Genomic DNA, 24,909 nt, shown 5'->3' with positions numbered 1-24,909 from the left:
AGGGAAATAAGAGAAGGAAATGGGGCTGAAGAGGAAGGAGAGTTCCTGCTGCGTGGCTGGGCAATTACTGGAGAAACATCTCAAGGAGGCTTTTTCATTTACCCTGAACTATAATTTAGGGTTTCTAAATGCAGAGGCAGTAAACAGCGCATTCGTGCAGCAATTTGATCTACAAGTGCAATATTGATTTCTTAGAAGAACATACCATACCCCTTCAGAAATTGTCACCATGTGAAGAGTTCTTCGGCTTTTTGCTTTTCTATTCCCCTTCAAAGGGTTCCATAACTTGAAATGGCCTCCCTGGCTACAGAATTTATTACAATATAGTTCTGTTTTATAATTTTCTGTTCTATAAAGTTAATTAAGAATTGATCATTTTCACCTGTTAATGCAGTAGTGTGGTTGTTCTTTTGCTAGAGCACATTAATAACGTTACTAATTGAGATAATAATTGTCATAACATGGGATCCCTCATTTTGCTCAGAATGAGCTTTACCTATGGGAAAAATAGGCAATGACCTGACCTGGAAGATATAATCTCTAGTAATGAGAGAGCCTGTTATTAATCACCCTGTAAGGCTGGGGAGACCTACAGCAGAGGCAATTAGCTGTGGGCAGAGAGGTTCTGTCAGGCTGTAGCACCCATCTACAGAGTATTATAACCTCTAATTAGGTTATTAGAGACTTCGATACATTCATCCAGTTAATCAGGCCAGTATTACCTGTGTGGCACATCCTTATTCCCTCACCTTTCCTATGGAGAAGTACAGTGTCTCAGCAGCTCAAACCACCACACCCTATAGATTTTCCTCAGTGAAGCCAGTGTTTTTGAAGGAGCCTCAGAGGGGTCTCCAGAAATCCAAAAAAATGCTGTTAAGATGCTCTGGGTATAATTAGTTTTCAGACCAGCTCTTCTGGACAGCATAATATGGGAGCCAGCTTCAGTCATACTGGCTTCTTACTTGCTGTATCTTGATGCCTCAGAAACACCACTTGAAGTGCACTTATTGGATGAGATCTGATTGTTTTCTGCCTTGCTCTGGAAAAAATTCTTTATGAAGCATTATAAGCAGTGTTCTGTAGACAGGAAACAGAGATAAAGATGGGTAAGAAACCCAATTTATGTCTGGGATTTTGCCTGTCTGTTAGCAAGGGATTTTAGGTACCAGCTGCGTGTGACACGGGGTAAGCATTTTGGTTTCTCTTCTTAATTTTGTGCTTATTGTTGTCTCTTTGGGCCTTAATTGCACAAGATCTAAAAAATTTCCATGAATTCTCACTATTTGGCTTGATACATTTTAACACATTGTACTTCTTTACAAAAATGAGACCATGTCTGAGTTGTTTGCTGATGCAAATCTGTATGATAGGCTTTGGTCATTATTGTTCTGTGTGACAGTGGGAGGGGTGGTAGAGTGGGCAGTGGAGGTGAACATAAATTGATCTGTAAATATAAAATGAAAACATCAGTGTTATATGATGGTTGATTAGCAACATTGCATACTTGCTAATCATAGAATCATAAAATGGTTTGGGCAGGGTTGCCACTCACTACATCAGTTTTTGCAATACAGAGTCCAATCTGGTCTTGAATGCTTCCGGGGATGGGGCATCTACAGTCTCTGGGCAACCTGTTCCAGTGCTTCACCATTCCTGTCATGAAGAATTTCTTCGTGTCTAATCTACATCTACCCTCTTTTAGGTTAAAACCATTACCCCTTGTCCTATCACTACATGTCTTTAAAAATCTCTCTCTCTACCTTTCTTTTAAGACCCTTTTGGTATTGAAAGCCTTCAATAAGATTTCCCCAGAGATCTAACCTCATATCTCTCAGCCTGTCTTCATAGGAGAGGTTCTCCAACCCCCTTATCATCTTCATGGTCTCCTCAGGACCCACTCCAACATGTCCTTGTCCTTCCTATGTTGGAGGCCTCAGAGCTGAACACAGCAGTCTAGATGGTACCTCATTAGGGCAGAGCAGAGGGGGAGAATCACCTCCCTGACCTGCTGGTCATGTTTTTGGCCTGCAAGTCTGCACTGATGTGTCATGTCTGATTTTTCGTCCACTAACATCACTAAGTCTTCCTGCACAGAACCTCCAGTTTGTACTGATGTTTGAGATTGCCTCAACGCAGGTGCAATAGCTTGCACTTGGCCTTGCTGAACTTCATTAGGTCCGTGTGGGCCCTCTGGACGGCATCCCATCCTTCTATTTGATCAACTGCACCACTCGGATTGGTATTATTCATAAACATAATGAGGGTTCACTCATCCCTGAGGTATTTGAGGGGCTTTGTATCAATATACATTAGAGATAATGATCAGTGCAGTCTCTGTCTACAGACAAAGCTTTTAGGTAAATTTTTAGTAATAAAATAAGTTTGATTATCCCAGCAAGATTTTAAGTCTCAGCTAAGTTTCTTAAAAAAGTAGGGAAAATCAAAAGCACAGCTTCCTCTGTTGAAAGTACATTATTCTTGGCTGCAGTTACTTTATCTTAACATGCTGTTACCTTCTGCTTGAATTCAGTGCATTCAAGCATTCTTTTGATGTTCATAACTGCTGCTGCCTACTATTCAGATATCTTCATCAATCTCTTCATGATTGTTCCCAAGGATTTTTTTTCAATTTTATTTTATTATTTTTTTTTCATCGAAACTGTTCAAAGCCCTTCAGTGTATTAAAAGTCTGATTAAACCTTCAGTATATCTGACAGGACTAGCTGTGGGGATTTCAGGTTAACCATCTGGAATCATTTGATCTTAAACTGCATTGAAATAATGTTTCAATAAACTCGTGTTTGAATGCTACCATATTTGTAATCCAGTAAATGCTATCTCAGTATCAACTTTTATTCACTGGAGAAATTAATTCTCTCTCAACTGCCTCAACCACAGTACCTAGTCAGGGTTTTTTTAAAGTTTTGCAAATTTACCTTAGCAGGATTGAATATTTACTCTGTAGAACAGTGTGCCATATTTTTACTGAGTGCAGGCTTAAAATATGCTAAAAGAATGACAGTTCAAAGAGGTTATTTTAGGTCCTTGTAAATCCTCTACACACTGCTTTAGGAATAGAAAATTTTCTATTGTACAACACTGAAACAGTTTCTACAACCATATATTCTTCAGTTAATGACTCAATTACTAGGACAATCTGAATGGATTTGGATGAAATTGAGTTGTTCTCCTTTAAACAGCCAAGCAGTCTCAGCAGTGTTTCTCCTAAGGTCTGCCAACATGATCTGCTGGAAGTGCTGGATCGTCTACAGAAATTACTTTCCATAAGTGTTTTTCTTTGAACTTAGCTGAGCTTTGACTGCAGGAAGAGTATAAACATATAAATCCTAAAAGCTGAGTTCTTTCTTTTCTTGATCTTGACTTGCTGCTCTGACATCTTCCATGAAAACCACCATGACAGAACTCTGCAACTGGATGCTCAATATGGTATCCAAAGCATGTAGTCTTTATGCAATAGAAATAAATAACTTTACAGTAGATCCTCCTTTGAAGGGGAAAATAAGCAAAGCAATAATATTAGAAAAAGCAGTCAGTTTGAAATCCTCACTATGCTGCAGATTATATGCAGCTATTTCAATAGCCTTTGTGGAGTCAGCTGCCCTACTGCAAACAAGGAATGAAGAAATACATTCACAAGAAAGGACGTTGTCCTGGTTCATCCAGACCTCTTCAACACAACTTCTAGTCCACCTTTAATCTCTCTTCTCCTTTCCATTTACCTTTCTTTCTGTGAATGCTTTTCGTGCACATAACAAAAACATTAGGAAGCAAGATAAGACATGCTCTTTATCAATGTCTATTGCATTTTATTCATCAGTCACACTAGCTAAACTGAGCAGAAGACAAAACTCCAGTCATTTACCTACAAGATTAAATACTCTTACACATTACAGCAACTGGAATCTTCATTCCTGCTATCCCATTACTTTAAAAAGGTAGGTATTATGAATATGTGAAACTGAATATGTAAAGCACTTTATCTAGACAAAGAATACATTATACTAATAGGATATATAAAATACAGAAATGCATGTAAGAAGAGTTTTTACACCTATATATTGATAGCATTTTTCTTTTTCTGACTTTAAATCAGTACTAAAATGGCATTTCATGCACACTAAGACTTTCTTCATATTATCTTCTTCAATTAGGAATTCTTCTATATTAGAGAGTAATTTTATGTACCTTTGCTTAATATTCATTTTCTTTTGAAAAACTCATCTTAGTAAATTTCAAATGAATTAATACTTTTAGAAAATAATTGAGGTATACATTATGCTGCAACTAACAGTGAAATAAATATACCATTTGCCTGTTTACTGTTGTCTGTTGTACAGACAACTAAACAGAGAAAACTCCTGCAGCCAGGTTATTCACTTTCTGTAGTGCAGATAAAAAATAATATAGGTAGAAACCAGATAGGATAAGCTGAACTGAAGAGAGAAAATAGGAAAATGAAGAAATTGTAGTGAAAACAAAAGTGTTTATTCCTATTTACTTCATAATTACAGGTTCTGGTACATTTTGTCAATATAACCTCTTGATCTATCTTAGAAATCTGAGATAGATACACATTCCAGGAATTTGTGTTGAAGTTTGCAGCTACAAAATATTTTCATTAGGTACACAAATGTATAATAATTAATCATGCATATTCCATGATTTTTGGTCAATTAAATCTTAATAAAGCTGTACAAATCTCACTAATTAATGTTTTCACAGTCTCCGCTACTCCATAGTATTTGGCAGAACTCTGCAGCTGAAAAAGAGATGCTCTAGGAAGAAACTGGCCAGACTACATTCTATTACTTCCCAGCTTACTGTAGATCTCATTGCTATTATTCAGCATCTTTCTCTGTTCCCTAAAAGGCATTTACACTATATATCAGTATATGCTAAGGTAATATTTTACCATTGGAGTTATCCAATTTAGAGAGAAAAGTATGATTGCCTAAGCATTATTTTTTTTTGCAGCATTGAGGCTATACTCTTCAACCAAGACTGGAAAGCTCAGAATTTTAATCATGCTTACAAAAGAGCAACCAGGCACGCATTGATGAAAGTATACAAATCCTGATCATTAACTGGTCCACTGTTGTATAGTTCCTCCTCTCCAGTTCCATAGCCAGTATACACTGAGAATCACTATGCTACTGAAAATTATCAGCTGCACAGGAACTGCTAGGTGGTTCTGCTTTCCTTGCAGTTTCTTTCACCTCCTTCTTTGGAAATGACAGCCCTCTCCCTGCTGTCTTGCTATTTTTTCCAAAAGATATTGAGAAAGATGATAAAAGAAAGGTTGTAAAATTAGTTTTATGTAATGCCTTTGAGGGTCCAGACCAAAGAGAAAAACACTGCTTGAGCTCTGTTTTTCAAAACTTAAGGAAGAAAAAAAAAAAAAAAACCACCAAGTGTCCTATTCCTTATCAATACCTTCTTGTAATCTTAACATGGATTGAGGTTGTCCACCTTCTTAACTAGTTAAACATCTCTGTAGATCCAAGCAGGAGAGGGGAAATTTCCATTTCAGTCTCTGGCTAAAGATGTAATTTTAAGAATTCACAGAGTGATTGACATAGATTGCAGAATGTTTTTAGTACCACTCATATCTTCCATCCATTCTACTTAGTTTCAATCTGAAACTTGTGGGCTTTGGTGTCTTTTTAACAAAATCACAGAATCACATCTTTTGGAAAAAAGATCTTGTTCCCCAGTGGACCAATTCAATTTTGCTGGGCTCCTCTAGTATATCTGGGAAGAAATTGACCCCAATCAGTGTCTCAGTCAACTGTTCTTGATTGATTGTCAGACTCAACTATGTACAAGGGCTACTCTGGTAGCAGTGCCTCCTATTTTGCTACGCTGGCCCATGATATCAGAGGCAGTAGAGGTTGAACTTTGCTATGTGACAGATGGCAGCACTGAGTTACTCCATGAAAAAAAAAAAAAAAAAAAAAAAAAAATGGCACCCACTGACGTTCATCAACACTTGCTGAACATTTAAGGAGACCGAACAGTGGATGTGAGCACAGTTAGGTGGTGGGTATTGCATTTCAGTAGTGGGGATGGTCATCTTTGCTAGCGTAAGCTTTTATGAGCACAGCATGCAGGCTTTTATTCATCATTGGTGAAAATGCATAACTGATGATGGTGACTTTGTTGAAAAATAGAGCTTTGCAGCTGAGAATTTGCTCTATGAAACAGTGTTATTTTGCTCTTCGTATCTGTTGTAGTTTCCATGGAAATAAATAGGAAGCAATACTTTTGAAGTGACCTATATAAACAGGAAGGACATCAAGCAAGTATTTTTTACAGTATACCTGAACAAAACCTAATCATATTTGTGTTGAATATAGTTCAAACAGTGAAGAAAGATATTTTAGAATACCATATTTTATGCTCCACAGTTTCAGAGATACTTTGTGTCTTCTGAATGAAAGTACTTGATATCGCTTTAGGAGCCTTACACTCTCACAGCAAATTTCCAGTTGGCCATTTTAAATTTTCCAGAACAAGTGCATACAGTAAGTAAGCATCAAATGAAATCTATGAATTATCGTTACCTGGAGTGGTACTTGAAAACTGGGTACAGTATGATTTCGAAAATGATATTAGATGCCCATGTTCAGACAAGTCCACATTCTCGATAGGTGTGAACATCTGGACACTTGGTTAGTGATGTCTCAAAGGAGTTTCCTAGAAGTAATTGCGGAGTTACTCTGATGAGCAGCCCAGGGTTCAGCAGTAATTTATTTGTTATTTAACATTGACTAATATTTGTGGTGATGATTCTGTCAGGAAGATACCTGGTCTTTAGTAGTCTCTCTTCAATATCAGTGGATACTCCTTCTGACTTGTTACGGTGTTCAGCTTTTAGTAGATTTCCCATGTGGCACATTTTTTTAATAACAATTGAATCTTGCCAACATGTAGCCAGCACATAACCTCAAGGGATCAGATTCTGCTTTGCATATCAGCTCTTGTTATAGAGTATATTATAACAGTATATTTGTCTGTCAGACAAAGTTATGTCTTGTCTAGCTTCATAACAACTTTAATGATGTTTTTCATTTATTGGTTTGAAAAAATACAGTCTGACTCTTAAGTTCTTCCCCTTAGAATGGAGATTCAATAAGAAATATGAATCATTACTGACACATTCAAAATAATCTGTCATACTGCCTTAAAATACTGATGAGAAAATCCTTGAGTGCTCTGATATTAGTAGTTGTTCCATGCTGTAATTGAATTTGAAAAGCTGTGTTAAGATTTTTATCCTCTGACAGTAAATTATTACTTCTAGAATAAAACAGTTTGATAAGCACTGCTGATTCATTTTGAAATTCAGTTTTGCATCCCATCATGTCATCTGGTGTAGTATTAGATATGGAGGTTGGTGGCCCTGCATGTGGCAGGGGGATTGGAGCTTGATGGTCCTTGAAGTTCCTTCCAACCCAAACCATTCTATGATTCTGTGTTTCTGTGATCTGATTATTTTCACAACAATATGAAATTATCAAGCTATATTTGGATCTGTGATCTGTTATTGTGTAGAACTGCTATGTAGCCTGTTCTGTTTTTGAACACTTCTTTTTAAATACAGTAATTTTCACCTGGCCTCATTGAATTACATCATACTTTTTTCCAGACCTTCGTCATTCTGCCAAGATTATTTTAATACTAATCTTATTTTAATACTAATCATGTCCTGCATGGTTCTTGCAGTCCCTACTACCTGTATCTTCCAAGCCCTACTGTCTTGCTTCTAGCTAGAAGCAAAAAAGTCATAATTTCTATTCAGATAACAAACTGACTATGAAAGTACTGGATAGTACTGGATATATATAAAGTTCTTCAGAGCCCCATTGGTTACCAACTCACTCTTAATTTGATAGAGAACAATAGGTAGATATTTATAAGTGCAATTTTCAACGTATTTCTTCTGCCTCTATAGCAATATTTACATTATTTCCTTGTAAGAATGTCAAGCACTTTCAAAATGCTTTCTAAAATCAAGATATATCTCACCTGTTGTTTCTTCACAAACTAGAAAGCCCTCTTCACTTCTAAAAAAGAACAGACTTGATTTAACATGATTCAGTTCCTGAGAAATCCATGTTTAGTACTTGTCGCCTTCTTAGTAGAATGTTTATTTCTCCATTACTAATTTGATTTCTCATTTCAATAATTTTATGGCAAATGAAGTTAGGAACATAATTTTCAGTCATCCTTCCCTTCTTTTTTCTTGCCTTTGTCTGAAAATAAGTAGGGGCAACCTTTGACTTTCTGATCTTCTTCAGCCTCTCCTGTTTTAATCAAATTCTTACAAGTTGTGTAGTAAAATCTTTGAGATTGCTTTACCCAGACCCTTACATGTTTTCAGGAGAATTCACTAAGGCTATTATGTATGCATTTCTTCAGATTTCTCAGTTATGTAAATAATCTGTAGATTTCTTTCATTACTCTTAGCTGAGTCACTGAGCGTCAGTGGCATTGTTTTGCTGACTGCATGTAATCTTTCTTCTGAAGATGGTAACGAAAGCACATTGGGTTTTCCAGACATCCTTAGTGACCATAGTTATGTATTAATTATTTGATAGCAGCACCATTTAACACAGCCAGACCTTATTCACACCTGCCCAAGTTCATGCTTCTGGTCAGCTGGAAGAGCTGTTTGTGTAGCTGAAATGGGCTGGAGAGCTATCTGATGAGTGAGCTGCCCATGCTAGAAACAATGGCCTCGTGGTCACATCAGAGTTGCAATAGCTCAGTGCTTGAGTTTACCCTTTGTTAGTAATATGCCACTGCATAGCTTTTATTATGCTTTACTTTCTTCTTATTTGTTTCTTGTGTCTTGACCTTTCTGTGTTTATTACTATACATTTATTTTTATTTTATATTTGTCTCTGCTAATCTGTGTGCAGGTCATCCAAGAGATCATTACCAAGCCAACACTTCTTGTGTTTCTGCTGCAAAAACTTTATTTTCGGTGTTTCTTCTTCCAGTCAGTCTGACTGCTTTCCTGAGCAATTTTTTTTCAGAAAGACCTGTTTGTTCCTAACTTGTTTGCCATCTTGGGTAACTGAAATCTGATTCCCAGACATTTACTGACTTTGTTTCACTGTTCTCTTCCTAGAATCATCATCTCTAATACTTTACAGTTTCTCTAATGCAAGTTTTCTTTCTGTTCAATGCTATTTATTATAAATGTTACCAACTTTACTTAACTTCATTCATTATAATGTCAACAGGAAATTCAATCGCTTTCACAGGACTTCCTGCATGACAGTGAGCAAGATCACTGATATTTTAAAGTTTTCTTATTATGAATATTTTTGAATTTGTTAAAACAGTTAGCAAACAAATAAAAATGTAAGCAAGCAAATTATAATTTACTTCCATTCAGCTAATGGAAAGGATGGGATATATGATCAAATCAAGGCAACGATTAAGACCAAGCCGATGAACCTTTGAGTCCAGTTTCTCACATCATCCAGCTAATATACTAACAGATAATCAGACAGAGTTATAGTACTGCCACTGAAAGCAATGCCTTCTATATTATAATGTTGGCCTACTACATCAGAGGCAGGTATTGTGGTATGGCAGTGGACCCTGAACCTTCTTGCCAATATTCCATTTTGTTGCCATGTGACAGATAGCAGTAGAGGGGCAGTCTGACAAATTGGAGTCTGACATGGAAGAGTGTATGAAGCAAAGGTCTGTCACTGAATTCCTACACACAGAAAAAATTTCACCCTCTGACATTCATCAGTGCTTGCTGAATGTTTGTAGAGACCAAACAGTGGATACGAGCACATTGAGGTGGTGTGTGGTACGTTTCAGCAAGTTGGCAAATGATGGTGACTAGGTTGCAAAACAGTGTTTTGTAACTGAGAATTTGTTCTATCAAAATATGTCATTGTGTTACTTGTAACTGTTGCAGTTACCAGAAATAAATAGGTAGCGTTACTTTCAGAGCAATCAGAAGTACTTCTTAAAGAACATACTTTGATTCATCTTTAAGACCATGGCAATGATAAGTAAATTTCAGCATTAAGCTTACAAAAGATGTAGGGAGCCTCAGGTTATAGTATAGGTGAAACTTGTCACTTTGACTATTGCTCTGTAGTTATTGGTTATTTCCCAATACAGAGATTTCCCTTGGTTCTGTCTTAGTGATTCTGTTTTACTGTTTCTCTCTCAAACCTCATGGTTACCTAATATTATTGATTTATTATTCTGTTTCTCTCCTCGTGAAAAGAATAGAATCTTTCCCCTTGAATAAATAACAGTCAAATTCTGCAAAATAGCATATTTTAGTTAATAATTATTTTAACTCTAAATTTAGTAATGTATTTGGATTTGTATTACAATAATTAGGAGATCAGAAGACTTTGGTATTTAATGCTGGGGGACTTTTGGAAGTGTCTTTCCCGAAACGCATATAAAGTAAGAATCAAATACATAAGAAAGTGAAAAACTAAGAAAGATTGAGTTCTGCTGAAGCTTGAATCACACAGTTGCAAATCTCACTGAAGAGAAAAAAGAAGATTACCTTACTGAAACCTTTCTAGTTTTAAGAGACTTACCAAGCTTCTTTATCTAAATTCTCAAGTCACTTTTTTTTCAGGATAGCCTATATGGAGAAAGAGGGACATTGAATTTTGTGTGCTAGTCTATATGAACATAAGATATATATCAGAAGGATGACTTTCTTCTAAGTATTCTTCATTTTGGGGTGTTATTTGGTTTTGGTTTTTTTCAGGATGATTTTCAGGACCAATAAGTAAATATTCTGGATTATGAATGCAGGTCAGTCCTCTCACAGACCAGTTGGGCTTTGGTGACAGGGGAAAGCTGCTTCTGTGTACAGCTTTTAATTTCAGCACATCTGCTAAGTTGACCCTGGGTAGCTTGATGGATTAATTTTCAAAAAAACTGGCAAATATAAGGAGGTCATAGATGTGGTAGTACTTGGAAGATGGATGTTTTAGGGGTAAGCTGAATGGTATAATAGAAATGTGAAGATTAATATGCACGTCCTTTCTTTGATTTAAGAAGTTTGTTGTTTTTTTTTTTCCAGGTAGTTGTTTCAGTTCATAATTATTAATGTTTTTCTACCAACAAAGATTGCCAGGCTTTTGTGTCTTTGTGACATTTTAAAGGATTTAGAACCAAATCCATACAATATTTTGGTATTTTGTTATATGCAATTTATTCAAACAGCAAAAATTTCTTTTGCCTCACTCAAATCATAATCCAGATTCCATTTATTGTAAAAGTCACAGAGAAAGCCTGTAACCCTTGGAATCTAACACAAGAGTTCGACATTATATCTATTCTCATTGATTTATATATTAAAATCTAGGGCTTTTCCTCTAATCTGTAATGAGTAACATACCTAACTGGATCATTTTGTCTGAATTTAAAACCTGAAAGCAACCAAACCTCATTTAATACATTTCCATTCAGCAAATAGTGGGTTGAAGTTACAATACATCAAGCCTAGAGCTAACATTTCAATGTTTTTCCCTTTGTGTAAGTTAGACTTCAATACTTCTTTTCCAGCTTTTCACTGATTAATTTAGCAAGTGTAAGTAATAAGAAATTGACGAGTTTAATGCAGCAAACACAAGTGCGTAAAAACTCCCAGCAATACTGCCTGAGACTTAATGGAATAAGTGTGTTGTATCTGCAATCATGTTTTTCACAACCTTTGATGAATACTTTTTTTTTCTGTAAGTGCCTAATCAGCTTTTAAACAGTGTACACATCTCATCTCTACTATTCTCTGGACTTACTATTTACAGTTCAATTATGGTTTGTGTGGAAAATATCCTTTCTTAGGTTTGCGATGAAAAGCATCCCTCTTTATCTGTGATCTGATAATTTGTTTTCATTTTCCATTTTTCTTATGTAATGACAAGTGAGATTAATTATTTTGTATTCAGCTTTTCCAAGATAATCGTATCTGTTTGTTTGTTTTTAATTCTTTCGTCAGTTGTCTCCATTTCAAGGGGAATTTTGTTTAATCCCTCCTTATTCTAAAGACATATGCATCTTTGATGATCTCGCACACTATTCTGTGTTCTTTTTCTGGTTCAATTACTTCCTTTTTGAGATGAGGAGAAAAAAGAGCTATGTGTAGCATTGAAGGTGTGGGACACAAGGGATTTACACAGTGGTGCAGTAATATATTCTGCTTTTTTTTTTTACTATTGCTGTCCTACAATTTAATTCTCTCTTCTGATTGCCACAGAACACTGATCTGATGTTTGCAATGAACTATCTGCAAGTTTTCTATGAAGTAATAAAAAAATTTAGAGCCTTCATATGTTTATTTATTTATTTATTTTCACTGTGTGTTTACTGATATTGAATCATAGAATCATAAAATGGTTTAGGTTGGAAGGGACCTTTAACTTGTTCCAACCCCCTGCTATAGGTAGGGACACCTCCCTCTGTACCAGGTTCCATCCAGCCTGCCCTTGAATGCTTCTGGGGAGGGGGCATTCACAACCTTACTGGGCAACCTGTTCCAGTGGCTCACCACCCTCACAGTAAAGAATTTCTTCCTAATGGCTAGTTTAAATCTACTCCCTTCCAGTCTGAAGCCATCACCTCTCATCTTGTTGCTACATGCCTTCATAAGAAGTCCCTCCCTAGCTGTCGTGTAGGCCTCTTCAGGTACTGGAAGGCAGCTATGAGGTCTCCTTGGAGCCTTCTCTTCTCTAGGCTGAAGAGCCCCAACTTCTCAGCCTGTTCCCCTAGGAGAGGTCCTCAAGCCTCCAACTGAGGTGTTATTAAATTTTAATTCTAATTTTATCACTCAGTTTCTCAATACCGTAAGATCCATCTCCAACATTTTGCAGTCAACTCAGCTGAGTTTTTTATCCTGTTATTCATGTTATCCAATTATTCACGTATACTTTAAATGCATAGGGCTGAGATAGGGTCCCTTCAGGCTCCCCCTTTTAAGTTAAGGTTTCCTCCAGGGTTGAGGGCATTCTGTTAAAATCCTGGTGTCTCTTATAGAGGGAGAGTTCATAGGAAAAGGTCTTTCCAAGTTCTGAATGGAGGGAGAAGTGGGCTTAGATTTCTCTGCTTGATTTCTTCAGGCTGTAATTCAGCTTTAGTCTAGATGTTTTTGATGGTTTTGTGCGCAGATAAAGACCTTCCTAGAATGTGCCCATTTTTTCTTTTATCTTTGCAAACTGCCTGAATACAAGCTGATCTTGCTCCCTGGAAAACAAATGCTGATTTGGGGTGCATCCTGGGCTTTGAGATCCACAACCAGACCCAGATAAAAGTAAAGAGAGTAGTGGGATACAGTGAGAGCTGGTAAGAGCCACAACTCCCATACAGGGGCCATATACTGCAAACAACTAAATTGCCAGAAGGAGATGGTAAAAGTGATCACACCAGGTCAGGGGAAACTGAGACACCACTTCTGAAATTCATTAGGTACTGATAGAAAGAAAAGCTTCATTGCAATTCTTGATTGCTTTTCTCCCTAGTGGGAATCCAGCACAAAAACATTTTAATACACAGTTTATTGGGAATACCTGAGCAAAATGATAACATTGCTGCTTTTATGGTAGTCTTGTTTCTCACAGATCATAGCAGGTCATTTCGCAAAGCATTGAAGGGGTGTGTTTGTGTACCTCCATCCGTGCATTCTGATAGCACCTTGAGGGAATTAAACAATATCATCAATAGTAAGAATACAGTGGGAAAGGTAGACACAAAAACTACCATAAAAGGGTTTTTCAGAAGAACTCTTATTGCAATTATTGCACAATTTTAGGTGTTACAGCTGAATGAAGATGCTGCTGTTAACTGCCAAACACATAAATCCAGACATGTTTCTGATGATAGTGGTGTTTCTTCCAAAGAGCAGAAACAGGTCAAATTGTGTCTCAAAATAGAGCAATTTATTCTTTGGTTTGAATATAGAAGATTGAAGTACAAGTGAAAGTATACATGTGGTAAATCATTTGCTAAATATGATAGCAGATGGAAACTGGCTAGGAAGAAGAGAATGATGATCGGAATTCCTCAGCTTCACCAGTTTTGTTAAACTACTGTCCATCACTAGCATTTCAGTGAACACACATACAATAAAAAAAGGCTAAACAATATCAAAGTCTCTGGTGGACATAAAAGTGATTCTTTCCATTTTTCATTTTCAAGAATCAACATTAATTATATACTTGTCTGTTTTATCTTTCCTTTTTTTCTTAACAGTGTAGGTGAATTTCCATGCAAAAACATACAAACAAAAAACCCAGCAAACTGACTTATCATCTGTAATCTTCTAAGGAAGATAGGATTTCTAGATTTTCAAGCATATATTTACAGTCTAAAGAAAATAATATCAAAACCAGTAATTGTTTGTGATTTTCCTTGCCTATATTAAACAAAATCTTAACGGAAAAAGAAAATTCAGCTATGTAATAAATTTTAAAAAATAGAATAAAATCAGAATTGAGATCCACAGAGAGAAATAGTATATGTTGCTTCGTTGGCCCCCTCTGCAAACTAGATTATAAGAAAAGTTTTCAGACATCTGTATTCATCCATGATGCCATATATGAATTTCTGCACTGAGAATTTTAACGAGCTCTTCATTAAAGAAATTCAAGCCTATTTTTTTTTCTGTGATTCAATTGGTTTTGGGTCTAAGCAGATGCATGTTTTTCAGGTTCTGGAGATTGCTTCTGAGGTATATTTCTTTGTCTACTACTTCTGAATATTTCCACTGAGTGTTCAGCAGGGGGCTAATGTGGGCAGTCTAGTATGGCTAGAAATTAAATCTTACTTTACAGTTCTTTAGATCATAGAGCATGTCCTAAAATGAGTTAATGTGATGACTTAGGTTTTATCTGTGGGTTGCTTTTATTGTTTTGTTTTTCCTGAAGCATGCCCTGGCAATTGTTAGTGAAAGCCTTAATTTTTTTCTTAGAATTTTTGAGCTATGTTTACAGATTAACATGAGCTAAAATAATATGTTCAACTACTAATATGTTCTACTTCTACCTAGACACTTAAGATGTATCTATAAAGAAGTTAGAGATCTTTGAGGATCAGGCTGCAATAATTCTATTCTTGCACTCATTGTCACTTCACTGAAATCCTGAACTTCTCATTTTTATTTCCATGCCACAGCTTGTTTGTCTTTAAGTGATGAAGTCCATCATAGTGACGAAATAGTTTCATCCATGTGTTGCTGACATGGTGCATGAAGGGAGAGAAATAATTCAGTAGAAAATAAATAATTCTTGCAGATAACAATGCATTAGGATTAAAATGTATTCTTTGTGCCTGTTGCCACAAACTAGTAGAAATAATACTCCCCTTATGTGCCTTTTGATTAACAAAAAAGCAAAGCAAAACACATTTTTTTTAATTTTATCGGCAAAGTATATCTTTGTTAATTTCTGCAGTGTAAGCAGGAGAAGAATTTTTGAAAGAGTATTAACATAAAAGATGGACCACATTTCAATAGTTTACTCTTCTCAAAGCAGTTTACTTTGGTACCTCCTACATGCATAATTTCATTACCAGCTTCCAAAGCTCAGGGGAGATGAAACCTTATGGATACCTCGAAGAATCACTTTGGGTTACACCATCAAACATGAATTAAAGTGTGCCTTGTTGAAAGATATGAAATGCTGTGCATCTGCAAGTAGCTCTGAAATTATTTTTAACACTGGCAAGCAAAAAAAATGTATTTATAAAAATATACAAATACACAAAACCAGGTTTACAGAAGTAAAGAAAAGCCAGCTTTCTGTCTCCTTTTTGTAAAATCATATGTGTTTTCTCGCATCCTGTTATTCAGCTGAAGAGCTGATTAAATATTAACCTAAGTGTCACTGAAATCCAGGAATGAAACTTGCCAACCGAAATGACAGATTAAAAACCCAGCCTTGTTTTATTGCAGTTCTGGGTGCATGGAGGATTTCTTTTATGTGAAAACGTGAATATTCACATAATTTCTGTGAAGTGAACGCCTATTCCAAGAATTACTATACATACTAAAATCTAGTGTTACACGTGCGCTGTGTTAATATGGGATTCTTGCAAAGGGTCTTTGGTGGTCATGGGGTTTCACTAGGAATCGCTATCTGGCCAGAAGGTTACATTGAGTAGGTTTGGTAATTTCTTTGATCAAGAAATTATTTACAGAAATCAGCTGCTGACTAAGTTTATAATTATCAAATCAACCTTTTTTATGATTCGCTACATTATTAACCCTACTGGAGTATAGTGTACCTCCTTGCAGCTTGTGGAATATTGAGGCTCGTTGCGCTGCTTATCTAGGAAAGACAACCTTCCCTAGACAGAAAGTCAGTTAGCTGAAGACTGAATTAATTGCCAGGTATCTTAAGAGCTTTGATTCCATTCTGAGCAGAACATTTATTTCCCTTAAGATCTAGAGGAAAGGTCTTGCTTGTTTATCCAACTCCTTTCTGGTAGTTTTCTAAGAGTCTGTTCAGATGTAGATCTCTGTTCTATCCTTCTTTCTTTCATCCTTCATCTCCTTTCCTTTCTATTATCTTGTTCAAGTTGCCTCTGTTTTAAACTGTTGACCTCCAATTTATTTAGTCAAATCATTAACAAGTGATTAATATCTTGCAAGACAAAATAGTGAGTTTTATCCAGTCATAATTGGGGGTTGGAGATTCATGTTCCTTGAGATCCCTTCCAACTCTGGCCATTCTGTGATTCTGTGATAATTCTTTTTAACTACTGTGTTTAAATGTTGTGTTTATTATTTTTACATTCTGAAACTTTCATTTTCAAAATCTTAATCTTACCTATCAAATAACGTATAACCAGATCAACAGGATTAATGCTAGAGTCTTGTTTCTTTCTTGTGTGAGTCAGGAATAAAGGTTTCCAGATTCCTCTCTGGGTATAAGTCATCTTGTGCAGCTGTTCCCTAGCCTCATCTGCAGTCTGATCCAAATCCTTCAGCTTTCTCTTGTAAGAACACAATACCTTTTTTCTAAAGAAAGGAGGGAGAATAAACTCTAAGTAAACTAAACATTTGAGGGAGAGAGAAGAAAAACTAATGTTCTTACTTGTTTTTCTTAACCCTAGCCAAGCTGAGACCTTGGCAACAGAACTCTACGCCCTCTTAACTATGAATGATGTCTTTTCAGCATCTGAGCAATAAGGGTAGTTTTATGTTGATGGAGAAATAGCAGGTAATAATGCTTCTGATTTTGACTTGGGAGGATAGATTGTCAAATAGAATTTTTAACTTAAAAATGAGGTGACAATGTTGTTAACATGTTTTGAGAACAGCAAATAGTATGCAAGACTTCAGAAAGCACATTAGCTAACATCTTTTCCAGAGTGCTGCTGCTATCTAAGCAGCTCTGCTAGGTAGATAGCGTTTGAGGGGAGTTACTTCCTGTAGTATTAGCCAACAGCAAATTTTACATACATTTTAAGAAGATAGATTTATTTTAGCAAATTTATTCACTTGTTTCTCCCCTATCAATATAAAGCAAAAGAATCATAGAATCATAGAACGTCCTGGGTTGAAAAGGACCACAATGATCATCGAGTTTCAATCCCTGCTATGTGCAGGGTCACCAACCACCAAACCAGGCTGCCCAGAGCCACATCCAGCCTGGCCTTGAATGCCTCCAGGGATGGGGCATCCACAGCCTCCTTGAGCAACCTGTTCCAGTGTGTCACCACCCTCTGAGTGAAGAACTTCCTCCTAATATCTAACCTAAACCTCCCCTGTCTCAGTTTAAAACCATTCTCCCTTGTCCTATCACTATCCACCCTCGTAAACAGCCATTCCCCCTCCTGTTTATACACTCCCTTCAAGTACTGGAAGGCCACAGTGAGGTCTCCTGGGAGTCTTCTCCAAGCTAAACAAGCCCTGTTCCGTCAACCTTTCTTCATAGGAGAGGTGCTCCAGCCCTGTGATCATCTTAGTGGCCTCCAAGAGCTCCACGTCCTTCCTCTACTGGGGGCCCCAAGTCTGAACACAGTACTCCAGATGGGGCCTCACAAGATCTGAGTAGAGGGGGACAATCACCTCTGTCTCCCTGCTGGCCACCCCTTTTCTAATGCAGCCCAGAAAATAATTGGCCTTCTGAGCTGCATCACACACTGCTGGCTCATGCCCTGCTTTTCATCTACCAGGACCCCCACGTCCTTCTCTGCACGGCTGCTGTCCAGGAGATCTTCCTCCAGTTTGTATAAATACCTGGGATTGCCCCTACCCAAGTGCAGCACCCTGCACTTGGCCTTACTGAACCTCATTAGGTTTCCATGGGCCCACTTCTCCAGCCTGTCCATGTCCCTCTGGATGGCTTTCCTTCTTTCCAATGTATTGACTGCACTGCTTAGCTTGGTGTCATCCACAAATTTGCTGAGAGTTCCCTCGATGCCATTGTCTCTGTCATTGATAAAGATGTTGGAGTCACCAGTCCCAAGATCGACCCCTGAGGGACACTGCTTGTGACCGGCCTCCACCTTGATACAGAACCATTGATCAGAACCCCTTGGCTGCATCCAGCCATCCAATTCCTAATCCACTGAACAGTCCCTCCTTCAAATCCACACCTCTCCAGTTTAGAGAGAAAAGTAGAGAAAAATTTACTTTAATTTGGAGAGAAAAGTACCCATCAGCTCATCACCAATTTTTAGAGTCTTTAATTCATTTTAAGGCCTATCTTATATGTAGCCTCTGGGAAAACTCTTACTAGTACTATAAATGGAACAGCTGGACCAGACTGGCTGCAATTGAAATTGATAGATAATCTTCCTAATACCTGAATTTTATTCAAGTCAAATCCAATAGATTTTAAGTTGGAAGGAAAAAACATACTTAGCATAATGTACTTCACAAGGTGGAGCTACCATATACTGCAGTGTATTCTGAACATAAAACTTGAAGTGGAGTTGTCACATCTTTTTGACTGGAAGAATCTTACAAATCTAGCTTACCTGTGTTACACACATTTTCCAACAATCAGGACTACAGAATACTGTCTTAGTTTATTTGGCTGATCCTATGTTATTGTAATGAGAACTCTATGAAACATTGTGTAGTAGCTTAGTAGTGATAAGTGTCCTGTTGTACACCTGATTTTGAAGAACAACCTGATAGCCTAGGGAAATACTTCATGTAATCTTAAATCCCCAGTATACAGTTTTGGTCTAGGTGATCTGCAATAAGTGCAGGAGATAGGAAAGTAATTACATTATGTGAAAGTGGATTTTAAGGCCACAGCTGATGACAACAAAGCCAAGTAGAATGATTTAAATAAAAATTACTTAAATAATCAATTTTAGTCAAAAATATTTCACTCTGAAAACAATAACCTTGATTTAAATAAACACTTTTAATTTTGCATTTGTCCTTGTTTTCCTAAAGAGAAGTTAATCCACATTAACTAGAAACTATTAAAATACATTAATTTGCAAGTAAATACACATTTTACACAATTTGTTTTTTTTCTTTAATAGGATATGTTATAGTAATATTCATTTATAAAGCAATTGTAGCACAGCATGTATTTGCTCAAATGATTAGTTTTTTTAAATGTCTTGCATGTTTTCATAGTTTCTTACAGCTTAATGATGGACAATTATATAATCTAATTTCACTTCTATTAATTTAGGCTTTTGTATTTCATGCAGATGTCCATATCATGAGCTTAGAGATTTTAGTTAGACTGAAATATTTATGTCCTCTAGAGGGAAAAAAATGACAGAGACTAGTATTTCATTTTTATCTGAGGTTCTTAGGAGAATATATATCATATATTAAAAATCCTGATAATAACATTATATAAATGTACCTATGTCCCATCGTGTACAACAAATCAGTCCTTGTCCCTTAAACAAGGTGACAATTGTTTCCCACACCCTGAGTTTGCTCATTCATCATTAAGATTTGGGGAATGTGAATGAAGTTTACCAGCTAGTCATCAAAGAAATATGAGGTTTTGTACCAAAACTTTACATGAGCTAATAATGTACACTTGCACCCCGGAAGGCCAACCGTATCCTGAGCTGCATGAAAAGAGGAGTGGCCAGCAGGGTGAGGGAGGTGACTGTCTCTCTCTACTCTGCCATTGTGAAGAAGACCCCCCTGGATTACTGCATCCAGGCCTGGAGCCCCCCCAACACCAGAAAGATGTAGAGCTGTTGGAGTAAATCCAGAGAAGGGCCACAGAGATGATCAGAGGGCTGGAGCACCTCTCCTTTGAAGAAAGGCTGAGGGATCTTGGCTTGTTCAGACTGGAGAAGAGAAGGCCACTTCAGTGTGGCCTTCTTGTACCTAAAGGGAGCTTATAAACAAGGAGACTGACTTTTTACATGGTCTAATAATGATTGGACAAACGGGAGTGGTTTTTAACTAAAAGAAGAGAGTTAAAGGTAGATATTTAGAAGACATTTTTCTCTCAAAGGGTGCTGAGGCACTGGCACAGGCTGCCTAAAGCAGTTATCGATGCCCATCCCTGGAGGTATTCCTGGACAGCCCTGGGCAGCCTGATGCAGTGGGTGGCAGCCTAGCCCAAAGTAGAGGGGTTGGAACTAGATGATGTATAAATTCCCTTCCAACTCAAGCCATTCTGTGATTTCAACCATGGCCAGTGTCTGACTTCTGAGAGTTATTTGATTTTTCTGAAAGATGGATTAGATGCTGTTGGGGGTCTCAGTATCTGCTGTGATAAATATCTGAGTATTTTATGTATTATTTATTCTCACCAGAGCAGGATTTTTGCTCTAAGAACCATGCAGATGAGTGAAAGCAGAGGATAATAGCCTCTTCCACTTCATTTTCTGCCGAGTGACACGGACTAATGACTTCTGAAACAGTTCAGTAGATCAGGCTCTGCGAGCAAAACAGTCAGTGCAAGGATCCCAAAACATCTTTAAAAAACATTGTCAAGACCACTTGGCATCTAAATTGCTCTCTGTGTCAAGCTCTAGGTTCCCATTTATACCTCTAATTACTAACAACATTTGATATCTTGGACATCCTGCTCTAACTACTTCATCATCCCCTTTGAAAGATGACTGAAATCCAAAATGAGCAAATTAAATATCTTCCAGGTCATTGCATCACGGCTTCTCTAGTTATCAGGGGACACACATTTATGCCTATCACTTGGTGCCAGGCCAATAGCCTTCATTTCCAATACCAACAAACCAGGCAATACGCATCAGTCAGCTCACTGCAAATTGGCAATTAACATGATGGCGGGATGGGTTCACATGAGCATAACATTATTAATTAAACAGCAGCTGGGTTAATCAAGATAGTAAAACTAATTTGTTGGAATAAATATTTTATTCATGTGTCCATCAATAAAGCGCAATTGGAGATTTTAATTAATATACTTATAAAAATATTCCACTGTAGTAACCGTAGCTCTGTTTAAGTATCTCAGTACAGGTCTAATTTGTTCCCACTTCATCACTTCTTGTTAATCATAGTGTAGATATCAGTTACCAATTATAATTACAAGTCTATTGCTTACAAGCCAAGTATTGCTGTCCGCCACAGAGCACATATACTGGACAACTGTTGTCAAAGGGCTATTTTTCCTCTTTGTTGCCATGTTCTTTCAGAAATGAGTGCGTTCTCCTATTTAATTACGGAAAGCTCTTGATATATGGTGGGTTGCAGTATGATATTACAATGATAGTACAGTGTGATTAAAGACCTGATTTTTCGTTTTCTCCAAAATTAACTTAGGGGGTAAATACATTTTTTACTTTTATGTTTTAAACAAGTATGCAGTAGCTTTGATTTCTGTCTAATTAAGGAAAATTTATCTAATAATTAAAAGAAATACAAAGAAACACAGATAAGCAGTGAAAGGCTGCTGATTTTATAGCAGATATGGCAAAGACATTACAACAGTGTTCCAAGCAATAACATCAGTGGGAAAATGTTTACATTAAGGAGAAGATGTAATGAAAGAGGAAGATGTAAGCTGTTATAGCTGTTAAGACAATCAGGTTTACCAAGCCCCACAATTTTTGGAGAGCAGACCTCTTAGAGTATTTTTCCCTCCTTTTGCTTGCTTGCTTTTTGCTTTCCTCTTTTGATGATTTAGTGAGTTAGGGTAGTATGGTGAGGTTGTGGTTGGACTCCATGATCTTTAAGGTCTTTTCCAACCTCAGCAATTCTATGATTCTATGATTCTATGATTTTGGTCAAGTGGATTATTGTATATGAGAATAGAAAGAGATGATGCCAGGAGATGAGAGGTAGGGCTGGCATTATCCCTGACTTTGAGTAGGAAAAAAAATCATGAAGTACAGCAATGGCAAATGTTAAGGAAGTAGTTGAGCTGCCTTCAAAAATATTTAACCTACAGACTGTGGGCTGAACTGTCATGCCTGCTTCCGAACTTCAGTCCCATACTTAGGGAGAAGAAACAAACCCAAGTGACTCACATGGTCAAATCACACACTGTCAGTGATGAATGGAAGTAGTGCAAATAAATGGATGATATTCCCTAATGAAAGGCCACCTATTTTCTTGTATTTGTATTGTACTTAATGCAATAGCAGTTTAATTACGTGCAGTGTTCAGTTAGCATAAGCAATATACCTCAAGTATGATTGTTTTTTCAATCCCTTGGAATCCTTTATGTAACGTTGCTTCAGTTTGCATATATTAAAGACTCATCCACCCAGTGTCCACCTGATAAAGGTGGTAGCTTTTCCCTAGTAAAATTGACCTTGCCCCCCTTCAAAAATCCAAGGATGCTGGAGCCTGCTCAAAACCAGAAGAAAGCTGGATTAAACTCACTAGTTCCTTTCCCAAAACCCCAGCGAGGTGAATGGCCAAGTCAGGAGGTTCTGGCAGGACTAGGCCACAGCACTGTGGCAGCTTTCATTCGCAGGGAACTTAGCCTGGGTGCACTGCAGCTTAATTCTCCACGGGGAGGATCAATCCCTTGGAGGAGGATTAAGCTGCAGTGAGCTGAGGCCACTTCATTTCTGAATGGGGAAGGCCACACGGGGATTTAATGTACTTTATCTTCTGTGCATTGATTTCACAGCTTTAGTTAATTCATCTTAACTTCCCTGAATTCCCTTGTGTGGACAAGCTTTTTGTCTGCAGACACTCTTGGAGCTGCTTGTAAAGCTCTTGGTGTAGCCCAGTGAGAAAGCAGGTTGGAGTGATTTTTGTGCCTGTGAAGGAGCTTATACCTGTCTGGATACCATTAAATTACCTCTTTCTCAAGCGCTTGATCCATGACAACCTTAAAAGAACTTTTTTAATTAGGTTTTTTTTTTGTATTGAACAAATGAAAAAAGGGTTTTTTGAAAACTAATCTCTGGGTTATTTTAGAAATCTCTCATGAACAGCCTCTTTGAGGCTTTCAGATAGCACAAATTGTGTACAGCTGCACAAACAGTATTTTCTCAAGCATGGGCATGTCTGGGCAGTGCAGTTTAATAGGTTTCCTTTCCCAGTGGAATTATCTTCTTTTTGGTGATGGTCATAAGAGGAGATTTTGTACATATGAAAAGCAAACAAGCACAGTTTCTATTCTCTGGTCCCAAAAATTTTAATCCCTTCCTCTGAGTGACACAAGTGACACAGACCTGGGCTAAGGAGAATGTTCTTCTAGAAGCTGCTGTTAAAACAATGGCATGATTTGGCTGTGTTGTCCTTTGGGAAAACCTGCTCTTTTCTTGTCTAGTGAATGTGATGTAAAGACAGGCCCTTCTGATAAAGTGTTTCCTAATGCTGATGAATGATATCCCAATTTTAATGTTTAACAAAATCCGGACATTTCACATATCAAATTAAAGTATTGCCAAGCAGTTCACTGGGTCACTTTCTGCAAAACAAAGTGACATCTCTCATGGATTCTGTAATAACTTTACTATAACTTAATTCCACAGCAGTCAGTAAATATTTTTTTTCTTTTTTATATGTAAATTAGGTAAATTTGTAAACAAATATGTAAAATAGAGGACCATCTACATACAAATGTATTTATCAAATGTATGAATAACAGAATTAAGAATCACAGAGGTTGGAAGACTCTGGAGATCATTGAGTCCAATCCCCCTGCCAAAGCAGACTCCCTGCAGATGGTTGCACAGGTAGGCATCCAGACTGGTCTTGAATATAGCCAGAGAAAAAAACAGTAACACTTAAAATCAAAATCTAAGGGCTTTGTTTTCTAATACAATGTTCAGACCTAGTGTTTTGGAGTAGCATTCATCAGTGCTGACCTCAGTGAGGCAGGAAAACAAGAAATTATTTTAAAATATAACGTATCATGAGGAAAGAGAGGAAGTATCTTTAATTTAGCTGTGTGTGACCATTTGCACTGAGATTTACATATTAATTCAGGAAATAGGAGGAATTTTTTTCTAAATATAGCTGTGATAGATGTACTTACATGGTATTGTAATAAAAAGCTTATTAAGTGTTCAATGTATTCTTATGATTACTTTTCCTCTTCTTTCATGCAGCTGATTGGATTTGTGTATGCCTGTTACGTGATCAGTATTTTCATGGAGGAAGAGGACAGCTGTAAGTACTGATACTCACCTATTCATCTCTGGAGTACTGTGGCTCCAGAGATGTCTTGCATTAACTACCAAGAGGAGCAAAGCTTGAGAAGTGGCAGTCTGACATTCATGTACACAACTAATATTACTCAAACACATATTGACTTAGGTTCTACAAGTGTATGGACTGTACTTTCTGAACTTGTTTGTAGGGATCTGTGAACCCTACATGATATACCCTTTACATGAGCCAGGTATAGTGCTGAAAAGCTTGTCATTCATGTTGCACATACACTTTGGTTTTTTATACATACATTTAAACTTGAATCAAAGCTCATGAGGACATTTAGT

The 24,909-nt window shown here is 37.1% G+C and overlaps 1 protein-coding gene across 1 annotated transcript in view; it reads left to right on the top strand.

Annotated features, from left to right (window-relative positions):
- Nucleotides 1–24,591, top strand: part of NKAIN3 (sodium/potassium transporting ATPase interacting 3) — a gene marked incomplete at both ends in the record, with an annotated part of 314,341 nt that extends 289,750 nt beyond the window's left edge. The window contains one exon of the mRNA XM_079533027.1: nucleotides 24,520–24,591. Within this exon, the coding sequence (XP_079389153.1) occupies nucleotides 24,520–24,591 (72 nt within the window). The remainder of the gene's footprint in view (nucleotides 1–24,519) is intronic.
- Nucleotides 24,592–24,909: the final 318 nt, after the last annotated feature.

The sequence above is a fragment of the Tetrao urogallus genome (genome assembly GCF_951394365.1).
Source record: "Tetrao urogallus genome assembly, chromosome: 3".
Classification (NCBI taxonomy): Eukaryota; Metazoa; Chordata; class Aves; order Galliformes; family Phasianidae; genus Tetrao; species Tetrao urogallus.
The sequence above is the reverse complement of the archived record's forward strand: the minus strand, read 5'-3'. Positions and strand labels throughout refer to the sequence as shown.